Source organism: Lentinus tigrinus, assembly GCF_003813185.1.
Source record: "Lentinus tigrinus ALCF2SS1-7 unplaced genomic scaffold L226scaffold_1, whole genome shotgun sequence".
NCBI classification, from domain to species: Eukaryota; Fungi; Basidiomycota; class Agaricomycetes; order Polyporales; family Polyporaceae; genus Lentinus; species Lentinus tigrinus.
In genome coordinates, this window is record NW_027137910.1 from 3,018,399 (window position 1) to 3,035,924 (window position 17,526).

The following is a 17,526-nucleotide window of genomic DNA, read 5'->3' on the forward strand; positions in this document are numbered from 1 at the left end:
ACCATGCATTATAAGGCTTACTCTACTCCAATGACAATTTGGCATAAGTCATGACTGCAAACGTGCACCGAGAAAAGAGCCACGGCGTGAACAACGGAACGGACGATGATGTGGGCGCGGGGAGTAAGCGTACAAGGGCCCGGGTGCAGGGAGGAGGGGAGGCGGTAGGTGATGAGCATTCTCGAGCTTTTTACCATCACTCTCTTTATGTCGTAGCCCATTAACTTTGATGCATGTTCACCCGAGCCGCACCACCAAGGTGCTCTCGGTCGTGAACGAGGGGAAGGAAAGACTGGCAAATTTCCTTCATGTTGGTATGCTGCAGCTGGTGCAGTACGCGCGCATATAACTCTGTTCCCTGTGCCACGCGCTTCAAGAAGCATATGGAAGAGCATATGGTTTCTGCATGACTGGATCACTGCGAATGTATGTGCGAGGTAAGATGGAGGAGGAAGAGGGAAAGCAACTTGCAAGCCACCCAGTCGCGTCTCGACGCGTGACGTCACGCAATATTCTCCTATCTCTCCCTTCGCATTCTGCAGGGGATATTTGTTGCCGTATCGGATCCCGTCAGGGATGGTTGCAGTTCATGAATGTCCCGGGGACTACCAATTGCAACCTGGACCTCGTTGGAAGAGCTGAAGTTGGATCAAATGGTAAGCAGCGTCAGAGTTAGGTGTACATGTCCGATACACGGATGCGTAGCGATAGATCAAGACGTACCCGTTACGTAGAGTGGGGAGCTTGTTGCCACCGATACCAGGCCAGCATCAGAGAGGAGAGATGAGTCGGGGGTACGTCCGCGCCCAGGCGCGAATGGATTACATGAGCTCCTGGTACATACTGTACAACAGAAGCCTGTACAAACGAGAGTGGAGATGTCACACACCCAGGCGGGTGTCCGCATTACACAGTACAATACTTTTAGCAAAGCAACAGACAAAACGTGACGAAGGTAGAATGCGAGGGAGCGACGAGAGAAAGTGTCAGCGGGCCGAGTGCAAGTGTCAACAGCGAGAACGAAGAACAAGAAACAAGACATGCGGGCCCAGGATGCAGGACCATGATCCATGGATGAGGAGACCGGGTATTGGACGAGGAGGTATGCCTTAATCACGAAGCTTGATGGGGAGAGGCTGGCCGTCGTAGAGCTCGCGCTCCTCGATCCACTCCAGCAGGTCTTCGCGCGTCAGCTCGGCATGCATGCGCGCCAGGTCGGGATCCGTGCCTTTCGGCGCGTGTGCTACTAGGGAGTCGGAGCCCTCCAGCGCCCACTGGATTGGTACGGGCGAGTTGAGGAACTCCACCGTGGCTGCGAGGGACAGCCATGAAGTCAGGTCTACGCAGGAACGCAAGAAGTCACACACCGGGTAACCATACGGCGGCAACGACGCACGCCCAATATATCTCCTCGCACGCCACGGCTTCATGGTGCGGTTGAGGCTGGTAAAACTGGATATCAATGCCGCGGTGGCACTCGTGGTCTTCGGCCCCGCCGAAACCCACAAGCATAGGTGTGTTGTCCTCCCGAATGACAATACTGTGCTCGCCAAAGTCGCTATGGCGGACTCCGGCTTGGTGCACAGCAGCGAGGGCGTCCATGACCCGTTTCCTATGACATAACGCGTACGCTCGCACGCGGGAAGACAGGCGCGAGAGACCGGCTGGATTACTCACCTGAGGTCTATGCCCGAGATGTGCAGCGACTGCTGCATCCGCTCGCCCTCGTGTGTGAGCACTAAGCATGCAGTAACACCCTCCTCCGTCTCCCCTTCAAAGAGTCCAATAAACGTCGGGACGTAGCGACCCTGTAAGGATGCGAGCTTCCCCCGGTACAGGCCAGCCTCCTTCCGGAGTCGTTCGATGACCTGGGACCCCCAGCCGATCTTGCAGACGACCTCTCCTTGTCGGTGTCCATCCACGGAGAGCGTCCCCTGGCATACTCGCGTGTGGCCTTCATGCAGAAGATGCGTGACGTCGACCGAGTACTGCGCGCCGCCCTTGAGCTTGCACTCCGGCCGGACATGTACGGCCTGGAGTGTGTCGACGTGCGTGAAGTCGACCGCACCGTCGTCGACCGGGAAGGCCCCGGCGACGTTGGCGGGGGTGAGAAGGAGTAGGGAGGCAGGTCGCGCCATGGGATGGGGTATGGTGCCAGGTGGCAAAGGCCACGGAGGGCGGTGAAGAGGGTCAAATACGTGCGCTCCGCCCTCTGCAGACGTAAATAGTCGGTCTGCCCATTCAGAGAAACGCGGGCACGTGATCGTGTATGACCCGACTTGACCCGTGCCGTGCGTACAAGCGGCAGTTGGGCATCTTTTCGCAGGTTCCCAGGCTACCTCTGCCAGCCGTCGAGAGGTATCAAAGATGAAATTGAGGCAAGCGGATTGCAGTCCACATGGAGTTATGGTACGAGCTTCTTTGGTTTTTCGCCATACAGCAGCCCGAAAGTAATACACATTCGCGGGGCTCATTGTTGGCATTTGACCCTAGTCGGTGGACTTCTGAGCACACGCAGGCGGCCAACGCCAGCGCGTCCGAGTAAAGCGAACGTACAACACGCGATATACACATTGCAATTATGTCCTAAGGACTCGTCTCATGCTCAGACGTGATCAAGAAACTGTTTGCCGGCAAATATAGCTCTCAGACTCCATCGAAGTTGCATCATTCGGGAGTCCCACACTCCATACAGTATTTATAACCTTGCTACCGGCGTAACCTTCGAAGTCATCGGTAAGTTCACCCCCGAATCCGCTCTACGAGCGGTGGCGTCCACCCTTGACCTCGACCATGCAGGACAAGAGCTGAAGGTCATCATCACAGAGTGTGTCGCGCAGGAGGGGACCGAAATCGCTTCTTTCGGAGATATCCTCACGACAGCTCGAAACTAACCGTATACGCCGGCGGGTCGCATCGACGCGCAGTAGAGACGTTCACGAGTCGCATTGGACAGTAAGCAGGAGCTTCTACTCTCATGAAACAAGCTCGGGCTGAATAAGCTACCCAGAAATGCTCAGGCATCTTGGGACCGCCAGGGACGGTGGCGGGCCGTACTGCCAGTCGCATCTATATAATGCCTGCAACCACGGAGCTGGAGCGGAGGGCACCTCTCACGGTACAAGAACAACTCGACACACAAGCACAAGCCCAACATGTCGGCGACGCTCGCAGGCCCACCAGGCGAATGCTGCAGGAAGACCATCCAGCACGACGGAGTGGCCGGCGGGAAGGTCGAGACCGTTGCCGGCGTGGAGACGTACGTCGCGCGCCCCGCAGATGGCAGCACCAAGAAGATCATCCTATTCTTCGCCGACGTATACGGGCCTCTCTACATCAATGCGCAGCTCATCATGGACTATTGGGCGGACAACGGTAAGAGCGACACGCCGAGGTGTGACTATGGCGATGACTGACCTTTGATAGGATATCTTGTGATTGGCCTCGACTACTTCGAGGGAGACTCGATGCAGAATTATCCCGATCGAAGTAAGCTCGACTACGAAGCATGGCGCCCAAAGAAGCAGGCCAGAGCGGCAGTTCTGATACCGCCCTGGGTCGAAGCGGTCAAGAAAGACTATGGTGAGCATACGTACGAACGCGGTATGGACGACTCTCCTGATGTGAAATGCTTTTAGGAAGCGTAGATACCCAGTACTTCTGCGTGGGTAAGCTGACTCCGCGTTATGCTGCCCTAGGTGATGGATCTAACGAATGAACAGGGTATTGCTTCGGAGCCCCGTATGTCATGGAGCACCTCACGACAGACTGGATTCGCGCAGGTAAGCAATAGTTCAATCTCGGAGTGTGCCCACTGGCGATCCTTCTCACTGTTGTCAACTAGGCGCTTTCGGGCATCCTGCGTTCCTGAACGAAGACCACTTCCGGCACATCAAGAGTACGTGTTGGTAGTACTGTGGGCGGTCGAATTGAGGATGCTGAGAACCGCTATTGCGCACAGAGCCGCTTCTTCTGTCCTGCAGCGGTACGGTTGCGATCGCCCATCCATTTATTGCTCGAGCTGACGAGGTTTTTGTATCAGAGATTGATCATACCTTTCCCCTTGAGAGTCGGCGCCGAGCGGAAGATATCCTCGTGGAGAAGAAGAAGACATACTTTATCCAAGTCTTCGGCTCCGTGGCGCATGGTTTCGCACTGCGTGGAGACCCAAAGGATCCTATCGCTCGTGAGTTGTCTCATCTCAAACCACAGAGACATCTTCTCACTGTTGGGCTATAGGATGGTCCAGGGAAGAGAGCGCACGGTCCATTCTGAACTGGTTCAACCACTTCAGCGCATGAGTAGAGATCTTCAGGTGATGAATTAGTTAGCAGGCCTGGGGCTCGTCCCTCCAGTCTTACGATTGTATCATTGAACTGTTCAATACGAGACGTAGCCGTGAAAGCATCTAGCCTTATGATCCCGCCAAGGAGTCTGGAGAGGATCGTGACGTGTGCTGGATGACCTCGAGTCGGATCGCGATCTGGCCCCGCCGCATCCCGGAAGAGGGAATGACGTCACGCGCATCATGCAAGGCCTGCGCGCCAGCCGCGTTCTGTTCTCGACGTCCCCCACCGCACGCGCACCGCCGGACACTGTACATAATCTCTCTCACCGACTCCCATCTCCGCCCCCTCACCCCATCCCCTCTGTCCTCCTCCTCACGAATTGACGACTTGCACGCCCTCTACGCCACCCTCACGACATGTTTGACATCGACTTTGACAAGCATGTGCGCCGCGGACATCCCGGTGCGTAGCTGCGAGCCAGTCTGCGCCAAGCGGTCACCTAACCATCACACGGACATTTATAGTGGTCTTCACTCTCATCATCTTCTTCAGTATCATCGAGGTGTGTCCTATTCGCACGCGCATAGTCGCAGACACTAACAATTTTCTCCTATGGCACGCAGCTTGCGATATCTGCCTGGCTCACGAGCAGGTACAACCTCCGACATGACTACCTCTCCATCTCCGTGCGCGACCGCACGCGATTCCTGCTCTTCACAACGTGTTGGACGATATTCTTCGGCATCATCTACTTTGGCATGTTCCTCTACCGGCCCACGGGCGGTGTCCTCACCAGCGTCGCCAGCCATGCCATTTTGTGAGCATGCCCCTATCTTGCATGGACACAGACCTGACACAAATCTGGGACAGCCTCACACTGACATGGATATTCTGGCTGGCGGGAGCGGCTGCAATCACATCTGCGCTCGGAGGAGGCCTGAATTGCAGGTACGTACTCATCGCTATGCTCGGCCATACACTGCCTGACAAGCGGGTACAGTCACCACTACATATACTGCGGCCAACTTAACGCGCTCGAAGCTTTCGCTTGGATCACCTGGTAGGTCTAGTCCAACTTGCGTGTGAGGATGGCACTTATGTTTGTATGCAGGGTCTTCGTAACCTTTGCTCTGTTCGTTGTTCTCCTCCGTGGTATCTCTGCATCGCGCCGTGGCGATGGTTTCCGTGGAGGGCTCGTCGCATGAATAAAGCAAAAGCGATTCTCTCGCGCTCGGCCTCTGGACTGAAATTGGTATCGAACATTTTCTGCCACTTTGCAAGACTGTACTTTCATCGGGGACGTTATGACCTTGCTTATTTCTGGGACGACGCAAACTGTTGTATCTTTAGTGCACATTTAATTCACATTCACGACCATCATGGTTACAATACTACACAACATCTATTGCCCATACAACATCACGTTACGCCTTGGATCGTCGAGTCAGTGATTTTGCCTTGTGACAGGAGGGAAGAGCGATGTCAAGCCACAGCAGTAGTTCCACAAGAAGCCAGGAGGTCAGCCAAGCTAGTCGTCGTCCGTCAAGCCGTAGTCCTTGTGCAACTGTTTGATTGTCGTCTGCCGATACGCTGCCAGCTGAGGATATACGCGCATACACTTAGGGTTTCGGTCACTGTGAGCTGCACAGTAAAGACGACTCACCTTTCCTATAAGTATCTGTTCCGCCGACCAAGGCATTGAGTGTGCCATCAAGGAACCTCAAGAACGACACAGCGTACCTGAGCAGCATCCTTGGCTTCGTTGTAGCGATGGAGAAGCTTGATATGCCGGGACACGATTTGCTCTGCGTTCTCATCTTCGCTGGACACAAGGAGTGAGCCGTGGCAATACGCCACATACCCCGCCCTCAAGACACACCCAAACACTTTCTGGAGCTCATCTACCTCAGCCTGGAGTGCTTGTATGCGAGCTTGTTGCGCCTGTAGAGGTCTTACTGAGCGACCTATCTTTATGCGGCAGAGTCAACAACATACCTTTGCCGAGGTCCGTGCATGCATGATGGTCGAGTCACAGGATAGGCACCACCGACGTTGCGTGTAGCACAGAGGCAAGTGGTTAAGGAAAAGATCCGTCCGTCATGAGGCAGATTCAGATGATCATTTAGCTTCTACTTAACTTGAGCTAACCGAGAAGTAAGAAGAGCTAAGGCTAATTAAAGCTCCGATTACCACCAATTTCATCATAGTCCGGTCCATAGATCCGGCCATTTACTTGGATTAAGGACGCGCAGGTCCTCGTCCTCGTCGTCCCCCTCCCCCTCTTCCACCCTGGCTGTTGTCTTACGTTGCGCTGCACTCGCTCTCCCGGACACCAAGGGTAGAGAAAAGGATTGAGGAGGCCACAAGGGATATTGGAGGCGCGATGTACGGGAATCATCATGCAGAAGGTATGTCACGCCCTGCTATTCCTGTGTCGCAAACGCCAGAACCCCCACAGGCAGCAATGGCTGGCCGGCTAGAAGACAGAGGAGCTCGGACGACTCTGATACAGAGCGCGACCACCGCTCCAGCACACGCTCGGATCCTTCGTCCTCTCGCACCGGCGCGAGAGGCATGAACGGGCTCTCTGACCCCGACTTGCGCCATGGGGGGTCCGTCACGGACATCCCAGAGGCCGCACCCATCCATCCCTACTGGGCTGCGAAACGACATCTTACCTGTGGCAACACTACCCCTCCTCCCCCCGGTACCCCCAAGATGATCCCGTGGCGAGCGGCCCCGGGGAAGATCAAGACGGCACATGCTGCCCTCGTCCTATGTCTGAATATCGACGTCGATCCCCCAGATATCATCAAGACGAATCCATGCGCGGTACTCGAGGCGTGGGTCGACCCGCATACCATGCCGTCGCACAAAGCGCTCGAAGTCATTGGGCAGAACCTGCAGCACCAGTTCGAAGGGCTGAATCCGAAGATCTCGTACAAGCCCATCCTCGACCCTTCAAAGGACGATCTGAAGCGCTTCTGCGCGAACCTGCGCAAGTCCGCCATGGACGATGCGGTTCTCTTCCACTACAATGGCCACGGCGTACCGAAGCCGACCCCCAGCGGGGAGTTGTGGTGCTTCAACCGCAACTACACGCAGTATATCCCCGTCGCGCTGCAGGAGATCCAGTCTTGGCTACGCTCCCCGTGTATATTCATCTGGGACTGCTCCGCTGCCGGCAACCTTCTCAGCAACTTCGTCAAGTTTGCTGAGCAGCGCGACAACGACGCGAAGTTGCATGGTGGCGGCTACCCGGAGGGTATGCCGCCGTTCTCGGAGTGTATACAGCTTGCGGCGTGCGCTGCAGATGAGCAGTTGCCGTCATGTCCTGAGCTCCCCGCCGACCTTTTCACCTCTTGCTTGACATCACCCATCGACATCGCGCTACGCTACTTCCTTCTCACCAACCAGCTACCTAGTGGTATCTCCACGGACCAGGTCATGCAGTTGCCGGGGGACCTGAAGGACAGACGGACACCCTTAGGCGAGCTTAACTGGATCTTCACCGCCATCACGGACACCATTGCATGGACCACCTTCCCGCGCGAAGTATTTACACGTTTGTACCGCTCCGACCTCCTCATCGCATCCTTGTTCCGCAATTTCCTCCTCGCCGAGCGCATCATGAAGAATTACCATTGCACGCCACACACCTATCCCCCTCTTCCTCCGACAAACACGCATCCTCTATGGGCGTCCTGGGACCTTGCAGTGGACGCTTGCCTCCGACAATTACCGGACCTGCTGAAGAACACGGAGCCTAGCCTCGCGAAGGATGTATCTCTCGGAGCGCGCAATCGACGACAAGCTGCGAGGAATGAGTCTGCAGCCCAACCAACCGCGCCGAGCAACCCCCACGAGAAGCCGTACTCTTACATCCCCAGTAGGTTCTTCACGGATCAACTCACCGCGTTCGAGGTCTGGATATCGCGTGGTGGTTCCGCCCTCACGAAGCCTGGTCCCCTTTCCCTACCCGTCCAGATTTCTCCCGACCAGATCCCCGACCTTGACGGTCCCAGCAGCGTAGCGCCATACGCGGCGACAAGTCTGGATCAAGGCGAGCACCACCTCGTTCCTAGGAAGCCTCCAGACCAGCTCCCCATCGTTCTGCAGGTTCTGCTGTCTCAGCCGCATCGGCTGCGCGCGTTGATCCTACTGTCGCAGTTCGTGGACCTTGGGCCGTGGGCGGTACACCTTGCGCTGACCATTGGCATCTTCCCGTACATTGCGCGCCTGCTCCAGGCTGCGGGACAGGACCTCAAGCCTGTCCTCATCTTCATCTGGGCGCGGATATCGGCGGTAGACCCGAGTTGTCAAGTTGACCTGTATAACAACCAGGGATACAAGTACTTCGCGTCCGCTCTGGCGGGTCAGGATGATCCCCGTCAGGCCGTCTTCCCAAACGGGTCCGAGCACAAGGCGATGTGCGCGTTTATCTTGTCCACCATTGCTCGCGACTACGCGCATGGCCAGAACGCGTGCTGGCGCGAGCGCGTATTTGACTCGTGTTTCGAGCACCTGGACGAGGGCGACTTCTTGCTTAGACAGTGGTCTGCTCTGTGCATCGCCCAGATCTGGGATGCGAACGATGAGATCAAGGTGTATGGCGTCGACCGCGGCATGCAGGACAAACTCATCGCGCTTCTTTCAGACGACTCACCTGAGGTGCGGTCCGCCGCGCTCTATGCTCTCAGCACGTTCCTTGGCGCGTCAGGCTCTTCAGACCTTAACAAGCTTGGAGGCGGCGGAAGCGGAACGATGTACCAGCTCGACGAGCGTATACATTTCCGCATGGAGGTCGCTGTAGTCACTGGTGCAGCTCTCGCGATCAAGGAGGACGCCAGCCCCATGGTGCGGAAGGAGCTTCTCGTGCTCATCAGCTGCCTCGTCAAGGAGTGGCGAGGGTATTTTATTGTGTGCGCATGGATATACTGGGAGGAAGACCGGCGGTGGAAGGACGCGGAGAACCAGCATCCGGACGACGACCTCGCCGGCATGGCCATCGCAGAATGGCTCGAGAACTACGGAGACGACGAAGAATACCGCGCGGAGAACCGGGTGCTCCTCTCGTCATTCTTCACCATCTTCTCCATCCTGCTCGAGCTGTCTGTCGATCCCTACCATGAGGTCGCGACGAACGCGCAGACGATCGTCGACTACATTATGGCGCTACTCCTCGAGTCCCCGTTCACGAGGCTGGACAGCACGACCCTGAACCGGCCGCCGCACCAGGTGTCCGAGTCCCTGTCGACCCAATCGTATGGCAGTACGCGACAGCGAGTACCATCGGACCAGTCATCGATACGCAATGGCCACACCACACCAGCGCCTTTGAATCGTCCGACGTTGACACGGAGCGAGACGGTGACGTCGACGATCTCCAGCGGTGTCAGCAATACGTTGCGCCGGACGTCGTCCTTTGCCAACGTGCTGAAGAGCCTCGCCGGTAACATCGCGTTCCCATCTATCGAGGACGGTCGGTCCTCTCCGAAACCCCAGCCCACCGGACAGGAGCGTACGGAGATTGTGCAGGGTGTCTCGAGACCGCCCTCGCCGAACCTCAACTTCGCTCAGTACACGTCCCCGTACTCGCGTCCGGAGAGCCCCGAGGATAGTTACTCTCGCTCGTCGACCCTTGTGTCGCATGAAGGTCTCCAGTCTACGGTCGATTCGCAACCGCCTCCTATGGAGTTCATGCCATCGGACGTCATGGAGGCCCTGATGGAAGAGGACATGGAGCGGCTCAAAGCACGGCGGCGTGTTGGCAATCACTCGCGCCACGGCCACTCCCACCATAGGGATGGTTTCGGCGGCGTAGCCAGTCCCTCCGGAAGCACGTTCTCCGTGGATTCCAGTGTCATCCTTGGCCTGGGTACCGGCGTCGGCATTCGTGATGTCCTCCCACTGAAGAGCCGGTTCTACGATTGGTGCTGCGAGTACTTCAAGGAACCCCAGATGAGGGTATGTGCCATCTATCGTCTCAGCATCGCGCGCGCTGACATGCCCTATAGCAACCGGAGGTGGACGAACCTGGCAGTGTTCAATACAATTACCAGGTGTGGCGTCAGCAGCGGAACGAGCAGGTGTATGAGGCCACGGAGAAGCAAGCCCGTGAAGCTCGTACGTGCCTTTCAACGATCTCCGAAACGGGTCTGTCAGAGATTGACATGCATTCCATATCCGTAGCGCGCTGTCGGTGGGAGAAGCCAGTGAACACAATACAGATCAACGGCCTTCCTTTGTCGCTCGCCTTCCACGCCTTCGATCCACATCTCGTCATTGCCAACGAATTTGACATGATCACGTACGTCCTCGTAGCGATTGGGGTACCTATGTGGTTTGCTCATGGCTCTTGCCAGTGTGTGGGATTGGATCAAGCGGAAGAGACTGAACAGATTCTTCAATGGCAATCCTCGAGGCACGAGCATCACTTCGCTCCACATCATCAATCAGGAGGTGGGAGGAATCATCCTCACTGGTGCTGGTACGCCCGTTGGAATTCGCAAGTGTCGTCGGCGGTACTCACCCGTGCGTTTCAGCGGACGGCATGATTCGGTTGTATCGCAATTACGACCCTTCTCTTTGCAGTGGTCCTGTACAGATGGTCAGCGCATTCCGGGGTCTGAACGAGGTGCTGCACGTCAAGCGCGGCAGCGGTGTGATCACGGATTGGAAACAGTCTGGAGGTACGCTCATGGTCGGCGGAGACTCGCGCATCATCCGTGTATGGGACGCCCACACTGAGAGCCAGGTGATGGTACGTCCATGCTCCGGTCTGTTCTTACTGGGTGACGATCTTCAACTGCTCTCACGCCCAGGACCTTGACACGAACGCCGAGAGTCCTGTCACGGCGCTCGCGTCTGACAGCGGCTCATCCTCTGTGTTCCTGGCGAGCTTCGCTGATGGCACTGTCAAAATGTTTGACCGACGGCTCGAGGAAGACGATGCTGTCGTCAGAGACTACCATCAGCACACATCGTGGGTGCAGAACGTCAAATGGCATCCAACGCTGGCCGGTCAATTCCTTTCTGGAAGGTGCGCGCCCTATCTGACTGCGCCCATCCGTCGAACACAGCGCTGATCGTAGTATGTTTTGATAGTCTCGACGGAGAGGTTAAGCTGTGGGATATCCGCGGAGGGGACGCTCCCCTGCAAGGGTGGGATCTCTTCCCGCAAGGGCTCTCAACATTTGACGTCCATGAGCAAACCGAGGTCTTCGCAGCGTATGTCATCCTTGTATCCTGTTATCCTATGCATCTCGCTTACAACTTTACCCAGAACGTCATCGCTCAACCCTTCTAATTGGAGGTCGCAGCGTACTGAAGTGCGCTCACTGGAATCCAGGCGAGCTATTGGCTCGCTAACAGCGGCGCTAACAAGTCCCCCACCACGCGAGGGCGTGACGCCGTTCACGCCGAGGACCAGCAGCCTCGCCTTCCACCCGCGTGAGATGGTGTACGGCGTCGGTTTCTGGGATGGTGCTGGTGAGTGATTGCGTCCTTGTGGTGTTCATTAAGGGGTACTGATCATGCGCTCGTCTACTTAACAGTTCGCATCATGGGCTGCAAGCTTCCATCAGTATCATAGGTATAGATGCATAGATGCGTCCGTAGTCTCTTCTCAAGCTCCTCTGCGTTCTTCCTTGTCCTGTACTCTGCTTTCGATGCTCCGCCACGGCTTCCGCGATATCCTTCTGACCTCACGCATTCGCTAAATTCTCAGTAATAGGCTCTGCCCTAAGATTCATAGGTTCCTCGTATCATCGCACTCAATGTTCACGCGCATGCTCATATATAAGTAGTACTTGCATTCAAGTTCAAGTTGTACCATATCGAAAGTACATAATCTATGCTCTTGTATTTTCTCGCCAATCCGAAGACCTTCTCCCCGATGGAGCTATTCCTGCGATACGTGTAACTACGAGGACGAGCGGTGGTGTTAGAGCGCACAGAAGATACGGCAAGTGTAGCTCCGTTGATTCATTGCAGCACAGCCTAACCGGATCTACTACCCTCAGGATCCTTAGAAGCTGCGAGTGGACGACTTCCTTCCCTAAGGGTGTACCCGTTGGACACGGCCTATTGAGTGTGCATGTCAATCCGCTGATAGGCCTGGCAGAAAGTGCCGTTCTAGTCTGCGAGCGCGCTGGCGTTGACAGGGGCCTGAAGTTCGTGATTAGGGATCCGCAGCCGCAGGTAACAATCGGAAGGATCGACCCTAAGAGTTCGCAGCCTTGAAACGTCTTAAGCGTACCTAGGATGGATAGAAATTCTAGGTGATGATAGATGAGTTTCATACGAATCCTTGTGCCGCAGTTCAAATGCTGGCGTGAGAGGAGATGTGCTGCAATTGAAGTTACCCTCGAGCTTGGGCTCGTCCTGGCCACTCTGTCTACTCCGTTTTGAGGGCTTGACGCTGGTGGCTGCGCCCGGATACCGCTCGGCGGGAATGAGTGTCTGCCGCAACCCGAGCCGTAGGACCTAATATTAAGTACCCAACCAATCTATTGGTCAGTGGCCGAAACAAACCGACCGTACTGAGCGCGTTGGCGACTTCATTATGTCGATCCTATTGGAAGGCGAGAAAATACTGAGTTAGGCGAGACGATCACGCAGAGGGACCCTGACTTGGTACTACGGTAGATCCCGGAGTTCGCCGAGTCAGGAACAGCACCCCTCATCCAGATCCATCATGCACATCCTCAGCCAGTGAGATCTGTAGAGGCACACATGTGCAGCTTCGGGTTCAGTGTTGGTGGGAGGCTTGTAGAGGCTTGTGCCGCACAAGAGGTGATTCGGTTGCATATTCTGATTCCGAGTCGGTGGGCATCGTCTGATAACGGTCTTCTTGGCACACAACATATTGCTAGTCGACGCTCTCACCGAGCAATATCTACCCAGAATCTATACAACTGTTATGTTGCTCATCCGTCTCACCTCTACTTTAATCTGTAAAACGCAAGCGCGACGCTGTCGGCAAGGGGCTCTGCTCACGGCAGGTAACGGCACTGGCTGGAACTTGAAACTGCCCTGACATCGCTTGTACAGACTAGCCGGATTTTTGACAGATGTTCGATCGTCTGGCCTCCGTGGCCTCCTCTGCGTCCAATCCCTGTTCTCGATCGTGTACCAGCTCGCCAGCCTGGTGACCCGGAGCACATGGATTATGGATATAAACTCAGTGCCGGGGGTGCTTGGCCCCTATCCTCTCGAGGTTTTCCAGAGCCTTCATCCAGGCCGTGTACATACCCTCTCGAGCTCCTTATACCCGACGCCAGCTCGCTCGGTCTTCAATCTTTGCGACCATGTCTCCTCAGCCTGGCGTGTACTATGGACCGGATGAAGACGAGTACACCAAGAATCTGGAACGGTTCTTCGTCGCCGGCGACTTCGTCTGTGGCGTAGGCTACGGTAAATGACAGCTGTCATGTCTTGTCCGACTAACCGACTAATGGGCACTCATATGGACCTACAGGAATTATGCTCGTGCTTTGGACGTCCTGCGTACGCTACCTGTGGAACCAACGACGACGCAGTCCAAAGACTACTCTCCTTCTCATCTACCTATGCCTACTCTTCGTGGTCGAGACAATATTCTGCATTGTCCAAGCTCGCACAGTACAAGTCATCTATATTGAGAATCGCAATTATCCTGGAGGTCCATGGCAGTACTTCCTTGATACTCAGTACCTCGCGATCAACGTCATGTTCTACGCCACACTCTTTATTATCACCTTCCTTTGTGATCTCCTTGTGGTGAGCACACTACTCCGCACGCGTGCCGTTACTATCTCTCATACCATACCCGCAGCTGTGGAGATGCTGGGTAGTCTGGACCGCCTCCGGACCTGCTATTGCTTACTCCGTCATCGCTCTGCCAAGCGTCATGCTCCTGGCGTCGTTTGGTAGGTTGACGATTGAGTACCGCACGAGACTTCAGCTAACTCGTGTTATACAGTCATGGGCACTCTGTGGACGCTACAGTCTAGTCAGCCCAATCTTTCGATGTACAGCGCAGAGCCGCTAGCGTTCGGGACCGCATACTACACCCTCTCGCTTGGACTCAATATCATCCTCACTATCCTCATCACCCTACGGCTGATGATCTATCGGCGCACGCATCTCGTGCACCTGCCTCCGCAACATGCCAGGCAGTACCTCTCACTCGCTACGGTGATCGTCGAGTCCGCCGCCCTATATTCCGCGTTCGCCATCGCTTTTCTCGTCTCGTACGCGATGAACCAGCCTATCAATCAGATCTGGCTCGGCTTCGCCCAGGCAGCTCAGGTGAGTACCGTACTGCCCGCTGGTCTTTGGGAGAGTCTTCACTCATCTCATTTCATGCAGCAAATATCCACCTATCTCATCATCCACCGCGTCGCAATGGGAACGGCCTGGACCAGCAATGCAATGGAGTCGCAAACACTCACCTCCTTCAACGCTGCACCGCGCGCCCAGGGTACGGGTGAGCGGGATCTCAAGCGCACGGGGCCGTCGAACGTACAGTTCACGTCCCAGTTCTCCGTGTCTGAGATTGTCGCAGAGTCGAAGTCTGACTCTGAGGAGGAGATCGCCTCGGCAGTTTAGTCGGTTTTCCCTATCATTATTCCGGATCCGTTTGCTTTGCTTTCGCACGTCAGGTCGAAGACTTAGACAGGTTCAGAAGTTTCATCCCCCCCCCTTCCTTTTCCCATTCTGTTGTATACTCATCGCACTTTCGTGCGATATGTAGTTGTATTCATCTATGTACGTTATTGTACCTACCCCTCAATATGTAGTCACAGTGCATCGGAAAGGGAGCTTGAGCGCCCGAAGAATACCTTGCCCTCGGACCGCCACCAGTGCTACCAACACGCGCCTCGTCGTCGAGTCTGAAGCCCAGTAAGCCCTTCTTACATCGTCTGTGCGTCCAGCGCAAGTCAGTATCAGCTTCTCGTTGTCCTAACCGGCGTGCTGGTAGATGTATCGACCGGTCCCGGCCGTATCAAACGTCTCCCAGGTCATACTCTTCCACATCTCCGCTCCAATCTAGCTTCAAGTATACCCGCCCCCTGCTCTAAGTATAGTCTCCGTTTCCCCTTCCCGAAGAGCCGCCAGGTCCTTGACAATGACAAGTACTTCGCAAGGCGCTGCAGGACAGCATAACTCTAGTACGTTCGGCGACGAGTTTCCACTTCTATCACCGGTACCTCTCACGCGGTTGATGCAGGCGTGACGCATCTTCCTCGCCTCTTCCAGTCTCTTCCAAGGAGGTGTCACCCGTGGCTGATTATCCATAGATCAGCCTTTTGGGGGGGCTGTTTCACGTACCAGCGAAAGTGCCTGTGTCTGGTTCCAATTTCCACACGACATTGATCGACTTGCACCCTCGACAGTCGCATGCGGTAGACCGTGACATGCTCAGATTAACGTCTTACCTTCGGGGCCGAGCCAGCACTGCTGGAATTCCGGCTGCAATAGCCTATCAGCTCAAACGGCTCATACATGGCGCGAATCCGCAGCCTGAGCCGCCTTCGCAGCGTCGTTGTCCTTCTGGCCCTGTGGATCGACTGCACCTGGCAAGCTGGCACAACCTTCGGAAGCCACCTGACACAGGGCATATTGGTCGGGGTTTGTGCGCTTCTGAGGCCCGCACACTTCTCTCCGACCGGCGCCGGTCCTTCTCCTGATGAGCGAGGCTGCGCTCTGGCGATGGGAGAAGGTCAGTCTTCCTCCCAGGCAAGTATAAAGTCCAAGACGTCGTAATGTATCCACCCAGTGACAAACACATCCTGGGAGGACGACGACCTCGACACTTCCTCTTGCACAGCGCTATGGCGGACACGTCGAAGCCGTACTATGGGCCCGTTGAAGACCAGGCGACCATCGACATCGAACGGTTCTTTCTCGCTGGCGACTACATATCCGGGGTAGGCTACGGTACGTCGCAGCGGCAGCCTCTCGACGCGCTCGTAAGTGCTGATATTACTTCCATTTTTTCCAGGTGTCCAGCTCGTGCTCTGGGCATCGTGCGCGCTGTACCTCTGGAAGCAACGCCAGCGGGGCAAGAAGACTACCCTGCTGCTCTGCTATATCACGCTGTTGTTGATCGTTGAGACGATCTTCGGCATCGTCCAAGCACGCACGGTTCAGGTTATCTACATCGACAACCGCAACTATCCCGGCGGCCCGTGGCAGTACTTCCTGGATACCCAAAGTCTTGCAATCAATGTCATGTTCTACGCGACGTTGTTCGTCATCACCTTCTTGTGTGACCTGTTGGTGGTAAGCACACCGCGTCGTGTTCAGATTGTATTGAGCGAGCTCACATAGGTATTCGTATTCTAGCTCTGGCGTTGCTGGGTCATCTGGAACGCCTCCGGGCTGTACATTGCCTATGCGGTTACGCTTTTCCCATTCATCTTGCTGATCGCGTCGTTCGGTACGTTGTGACTCTTGTAACGAAGTGGTTACATCCCGGCTAACGATGGCTCCTCCGCGACAGTCATGGGCACCCTCTGGACTCTGCAGTCCAGCCATCCCGGCCTCTCTATGTATAGCAAGGAGCCACTTGCGTTCGGAACGGCGTACTACACCCTCTCTCTTGGCGTGAACATCATCCTCACCGCCCTCATCGTCGCCCGTCTGCTCATGTACCGTCGCACCCACCTCGAGCACCTTCCTCCTGAGCACGCGCAGCAGTACCTCTCGCTCGCGACTCTCATCGTAGAGTCCGCAGCGCTGTACTCGTGCTTTGCCATCGCGTTCCTCGTCTCGTACGCTCTTAACAAGCCCATCAATCAAATCTGGCTGGGCTTCGCTCAGGCGGCACAGGTTAGTTGTCGTCACCCGAGTCGTCCAAGAGGGTTCCTGCTGACTGCTTAATGGTTGTATAGCAAGTCGCAACGTATCTCATCATATATCGAGTCGCGGACGGTACAGCGTGGACGAAGAAGACGATGTCTACGGCCGCCTTGACGAGCATGCAATTCAACACGAAGAATGGCTCGGACGGCAAGAGACGGCCTGGCGGTACGGCGACCCTACAGCTTACCGTGGACTCCTCTAGAACTGGCGTCGATGCTGTGGGAGATGTAGAAGCTCCAGAACTTGGGGAGAAAGAGAAGTGACGCGTTGGTCGAAAATTCCATCCTTCACGTGTGTCTACCGGTTTTTCTACTTACCGTTGTGTTTATGGTGTGTCAATGTCTGATATGGCCTGCTAGTGAAATGTGATGTGCAGTGGTTTCCA

The 17,526-nt window shown here is 55.7% G+C and overlaps 8 protein-coding genes across 8 annotated transcripts; 5 read left to right on the forward strand and 3 right to left on the reverse strand.

Annotated features, from left to right (window-relative positions):
- Positions 1–494: 494 nt before the first annotated feature.
- L226DRAFT_36132 (uncharacterized protein) lies at positions 495–1,236 on the reverse strand. The gene is made up of 2 exons (XM_067674223.1): positions 724–1,236; positions 495–638 (listed from the first exon to the last, which is right to left on the reverse strand). The coding sequence occupies exons 1-2, from the start codon at positions 1,070–1,072 to the stop codon at positions 571–573; spliced, it is 417 nt and encodes a 138-aa protein (XP_067543309.1). The 5' UTR covers positions 1,073–1,236; the 3' UTR covers positions 495–570.
- Positions 1,216–2,192, reverse strand: L226DRAFT_36200 (uncharacterized protein). Its single transcript, XM_067674233.1, has 3 exons — positions 1,678–2,192; positions 1,507–1,612; positions 1,216–1,443 (listed from the first exon to the last, which is right to left on the reverse strand). The coding sequence occupies exons 1-3, from the start codon at positions 2,136–2,138 to the stop codon at positions 1,360–1,362; spliced, it is 651 nt and encodes a 216-aa protein (XP_067543310.1). The 5' UTR covers positions 2,139–2,192; the 3' UTR covers positions 1,216–1,359.
- Positions 2,193–2,745: 553 nt separating this feature from the next.
- On the forward strand, positions 2,746–4,402 carry L226DRAFT_528869 (alpha/beta-hydrolase). Its single transcript, XM_067679478.1, has 9 exons — positions 2,746–2,955; positions 3,011–3,375; positions 3,427–3,582; positions 3,639–3,668; positions 3,723–3,782; positions 3,845–3,898; positions 3,962–3,985; positions 4,043–4,186; positions 4,240–4,402. Exons 2-9 carry the CDS (start codon positions 3,156–3,158, stop codon positions 4,299–4,301), a joined length of 750 nt encoding a protein of 249 aa, XP_067543311.1. The 5' UTR covers positions 2,746–2,955; positions 3,011–3,155; the 3' UTR covers positions 4,302–4,402.
- A 179-nt stretch (positions 4,403–4,581) lies between these two features.
- L226DRAFT_497849 (uncharacterized protein) lies at positions 4,582–5,880 on the forward strand. Its single transcript, XM_067677632.1, has 6 exons — positions 4,582–4,751; positions 4,814–4,851; positions 4,913–5,106; positions 5,160–5,237; positions 5,290–5,349; positions 5,401–5,880. Exons 1-6 carry the CDS (start codon positions 4,706–4,708, stop codon positions 5,492–5,494), a joined length of 510 nt encoding a protein of 169 aa, XP_067543312.1. The 5' UTR covers positions 4,582–4,705; the 3' UTR covers positions 5,495–5,880.
- Positions 5,818–6,308, reverse strand: L226DRAFT_565281 (uncharacterized protein; the record flags this gene model as incomplete). The annotated part of the gene is made up of 5 exons (XM_067683779.1): positions 5,818–5,886; positions 5,953–5,967; positions 6,030–6,111; positions 6,169–6,230; positions 6,285–6,308. The coding sequence occupies 5 exons, from the start codon at positions 6,306–6,308 to the stop codon at positions 5,818–5,820; spliced, it is 252 nt and encodes an 83-aa protein (XP_067543313.1).
- A 225-nt stretch (positions 6,309–6,533) lies between these two features.
- On the forward strand, positions 6,534–12,199 carry L226DRAFT_476120 (uncharacterized protein). Its single transcript, XM_067676701.1, has 10 exons — positions 6,534–6,697; positions 6,748–10,256; positions 10,307–10,415; positions 10,482–10,599; positions 10,655–10,779; positions 10,835–11,052; positions 11,114–11,331; positions 11,397–11,519; positions 11,575–11,780; positions 11,846–12,199. Exons 1-10 carry the CDS (start codon positions 6,673–6,675, stop codon positions 11,881–11,883), a joined length of 4,689 nt encoding a protein of 1,562 aa, XP_067543314.1. The 5' UTR covers positions 6,534–6,672; the 3' UTR covers positions 11,884–12,199.
- A 1,032-nt stretch (positions 12,200–13,231) lies between these two features.
- On the forward strand, positions 13,232–15,117 carry L226DRAFT_607814 (uncharacterized protein). The gene is made up of 6 exons (XM_067685858.1): positions 13,232–13,294; positions 13,344–13,706; positions 13,771–14,051; positions 14,107–14,200; positions 14,254–14,582; positions 14,643–15,117. Exons 2-6 carry the CDS (start codon positions 13,601–13,603, stop codon positions 14,880–14,882), a joined length of 1,050 nt encoding a protein of 349 aa, XP_067543315.1. The 5' UTR covers positions 13,232–13,294; positions 13,344–13,600; the 3' UTR covers positions 14,883–15,117.
- Positions 15,118–16,108: 991 nt separating this feature from the next.
- L226DRAFT_450754 (uncharacterized protein) lies at positions 16,109–17,404 on the forward strand (the record flags this gene model as incomplete). The annotated part of the gene is made up of 5 exons (XM_067674970.1): positions 16,109–16,214; positions 16,279–16,559; positions 16,623–16,716; positions 16,780–17,108; positions 17,171–17,404. 5 exons carry the CDS (start codon positions 16,109–16,111, stop codon positions 17,402–17,404), a joined length of 1,044 nt encoding a protein of 347 aa, XP_067543316.1.
- Positions 17,405–17,526: the final 122 nt, after the last annotated feature.

Excerpts from the sequence above, each read along its gene's own strand:
- L226DRAFT_36132 (XM_067674223.1), bottom strand. The coding sequence starts at position 1,072 with ATGGATCATGGTCCTGCATCCTGGGCCCGCATGTCTTGTTTCTTGTTC. Across the intron at positions 639-723 it reads CTCCCCACTCTACGTAACGG|CTCTTCCAACGAGGTCCAGG; the intron begins GTACGTCTTGAT and ends ATCCAACTTCAG.
- L226DRAFT_36200 (XM_067674233.1), bottom strand. The coding sequence starts at position 2,138 with ATGGCGCGACCTGCCTCCCTACTCCTTCTCACCCCCGCCAACGTCGCC. Across the intron at positions 1,613-1,677 it reads ATCTCGGGCATAGACCTCAG|GAAACGGGTCATGGACGCCC; the intron begins GTGAGTAATCCA and ends GTTATGTCATAG. Across the intron at positions 1,444-1,506 it reads AGGACAACACACCTATGCTT|CCTCAACCGCACCATGAAGC; the intron begins GTGGGTTTCGGC and ends CAGTTTTACCAG.
- L226DRAFT_528869 (XM_067679478.1), top strand. The coding sequence starts at position 3,156 with ATGTCGGCGACGCTCGCAGGCCCACCAGGCGAATGCTGCAGGAAGACC. Across the intron at positions 3,583-3,638 it reads AGCGGTCAAGAAAGACTATG|GAAGCGTAGATACCCAGTAC; the intron begins GTGAGCATACGT and ends AAATGCTTTTAG. Across the intron at positions 4,187-4,239 it reads CCCAAAGGATCCTATCGCTC|GATGGTCCAGGGAAGAGAGC; the intron begins GTGAGTTGTCTC and ends GTTGGGCTATAG.
- L226DRAFT_497849 (XM_067677632.1), top strand. The coding sequence starts at position 4,706 with ATGTTTGACATCGACTTTGACAAGCATGTGCGCCGCGGACATCCCG. Across the intron at positions 4,752-4,813 it reads TGTGCGCCGCGGACATCCCG|TGGTCTTCACTCTCATCATC; the intron begins GTGCGTAGCTGC and ends GGACATTTATAG. Across the intron at positions 5,350-5,400 it reads GCTTTCGCTTGGATCACCTG|GGTCTTCGTAACCTTTGCTC; the intron begins GTAGGTCTAGTC and ends GTTTGTATGCAG.
- L226DRAFT_476120 (XM_067676701.1), top strand. The coding sequence starts at position 6,673 with ATGTACGGGAATCATCATGCAGAAG. Across the intron at positions 10,257-10,306 it reads TCAAGGAACCCCAGATGAGG|CAACCGGAGGTGGACGAACC; the intron begins GTATGTGCCATC and ends CATGCCCTATAG. Across the intron at positions 11,781-11,845 it reads CGGTTTCTGGGATGGTGCTG|TTCGCATCATGGGCTGCAAG; the intron begins GTGAGTGATTGC and ends TCTACTTAACAG.
- L226DRAFT_607814 (XM_067685858.1), top strand. The coding sequence starts at position 13,601 with ATGTCTCCTCAGCCTGGCGTGTACTATGGACCGGATGAAGACGAGTAC. Across the intron at positions 14,052-14,106 it reads TCCTTTGTGATCTCCTTGTG|CTGTGGAGATGCTGGGTAGT; the intron begins GTGAGCACACTA and ends CCATACCCGCAG. Across the intron at positions 14,201-14,253 it reads CATGCTCCTGGCGTCGTTTG|TCATGGGCACTCTGTGGACG; the intron begins GTAGGTTGACGA and ends CGTGTTATACAG.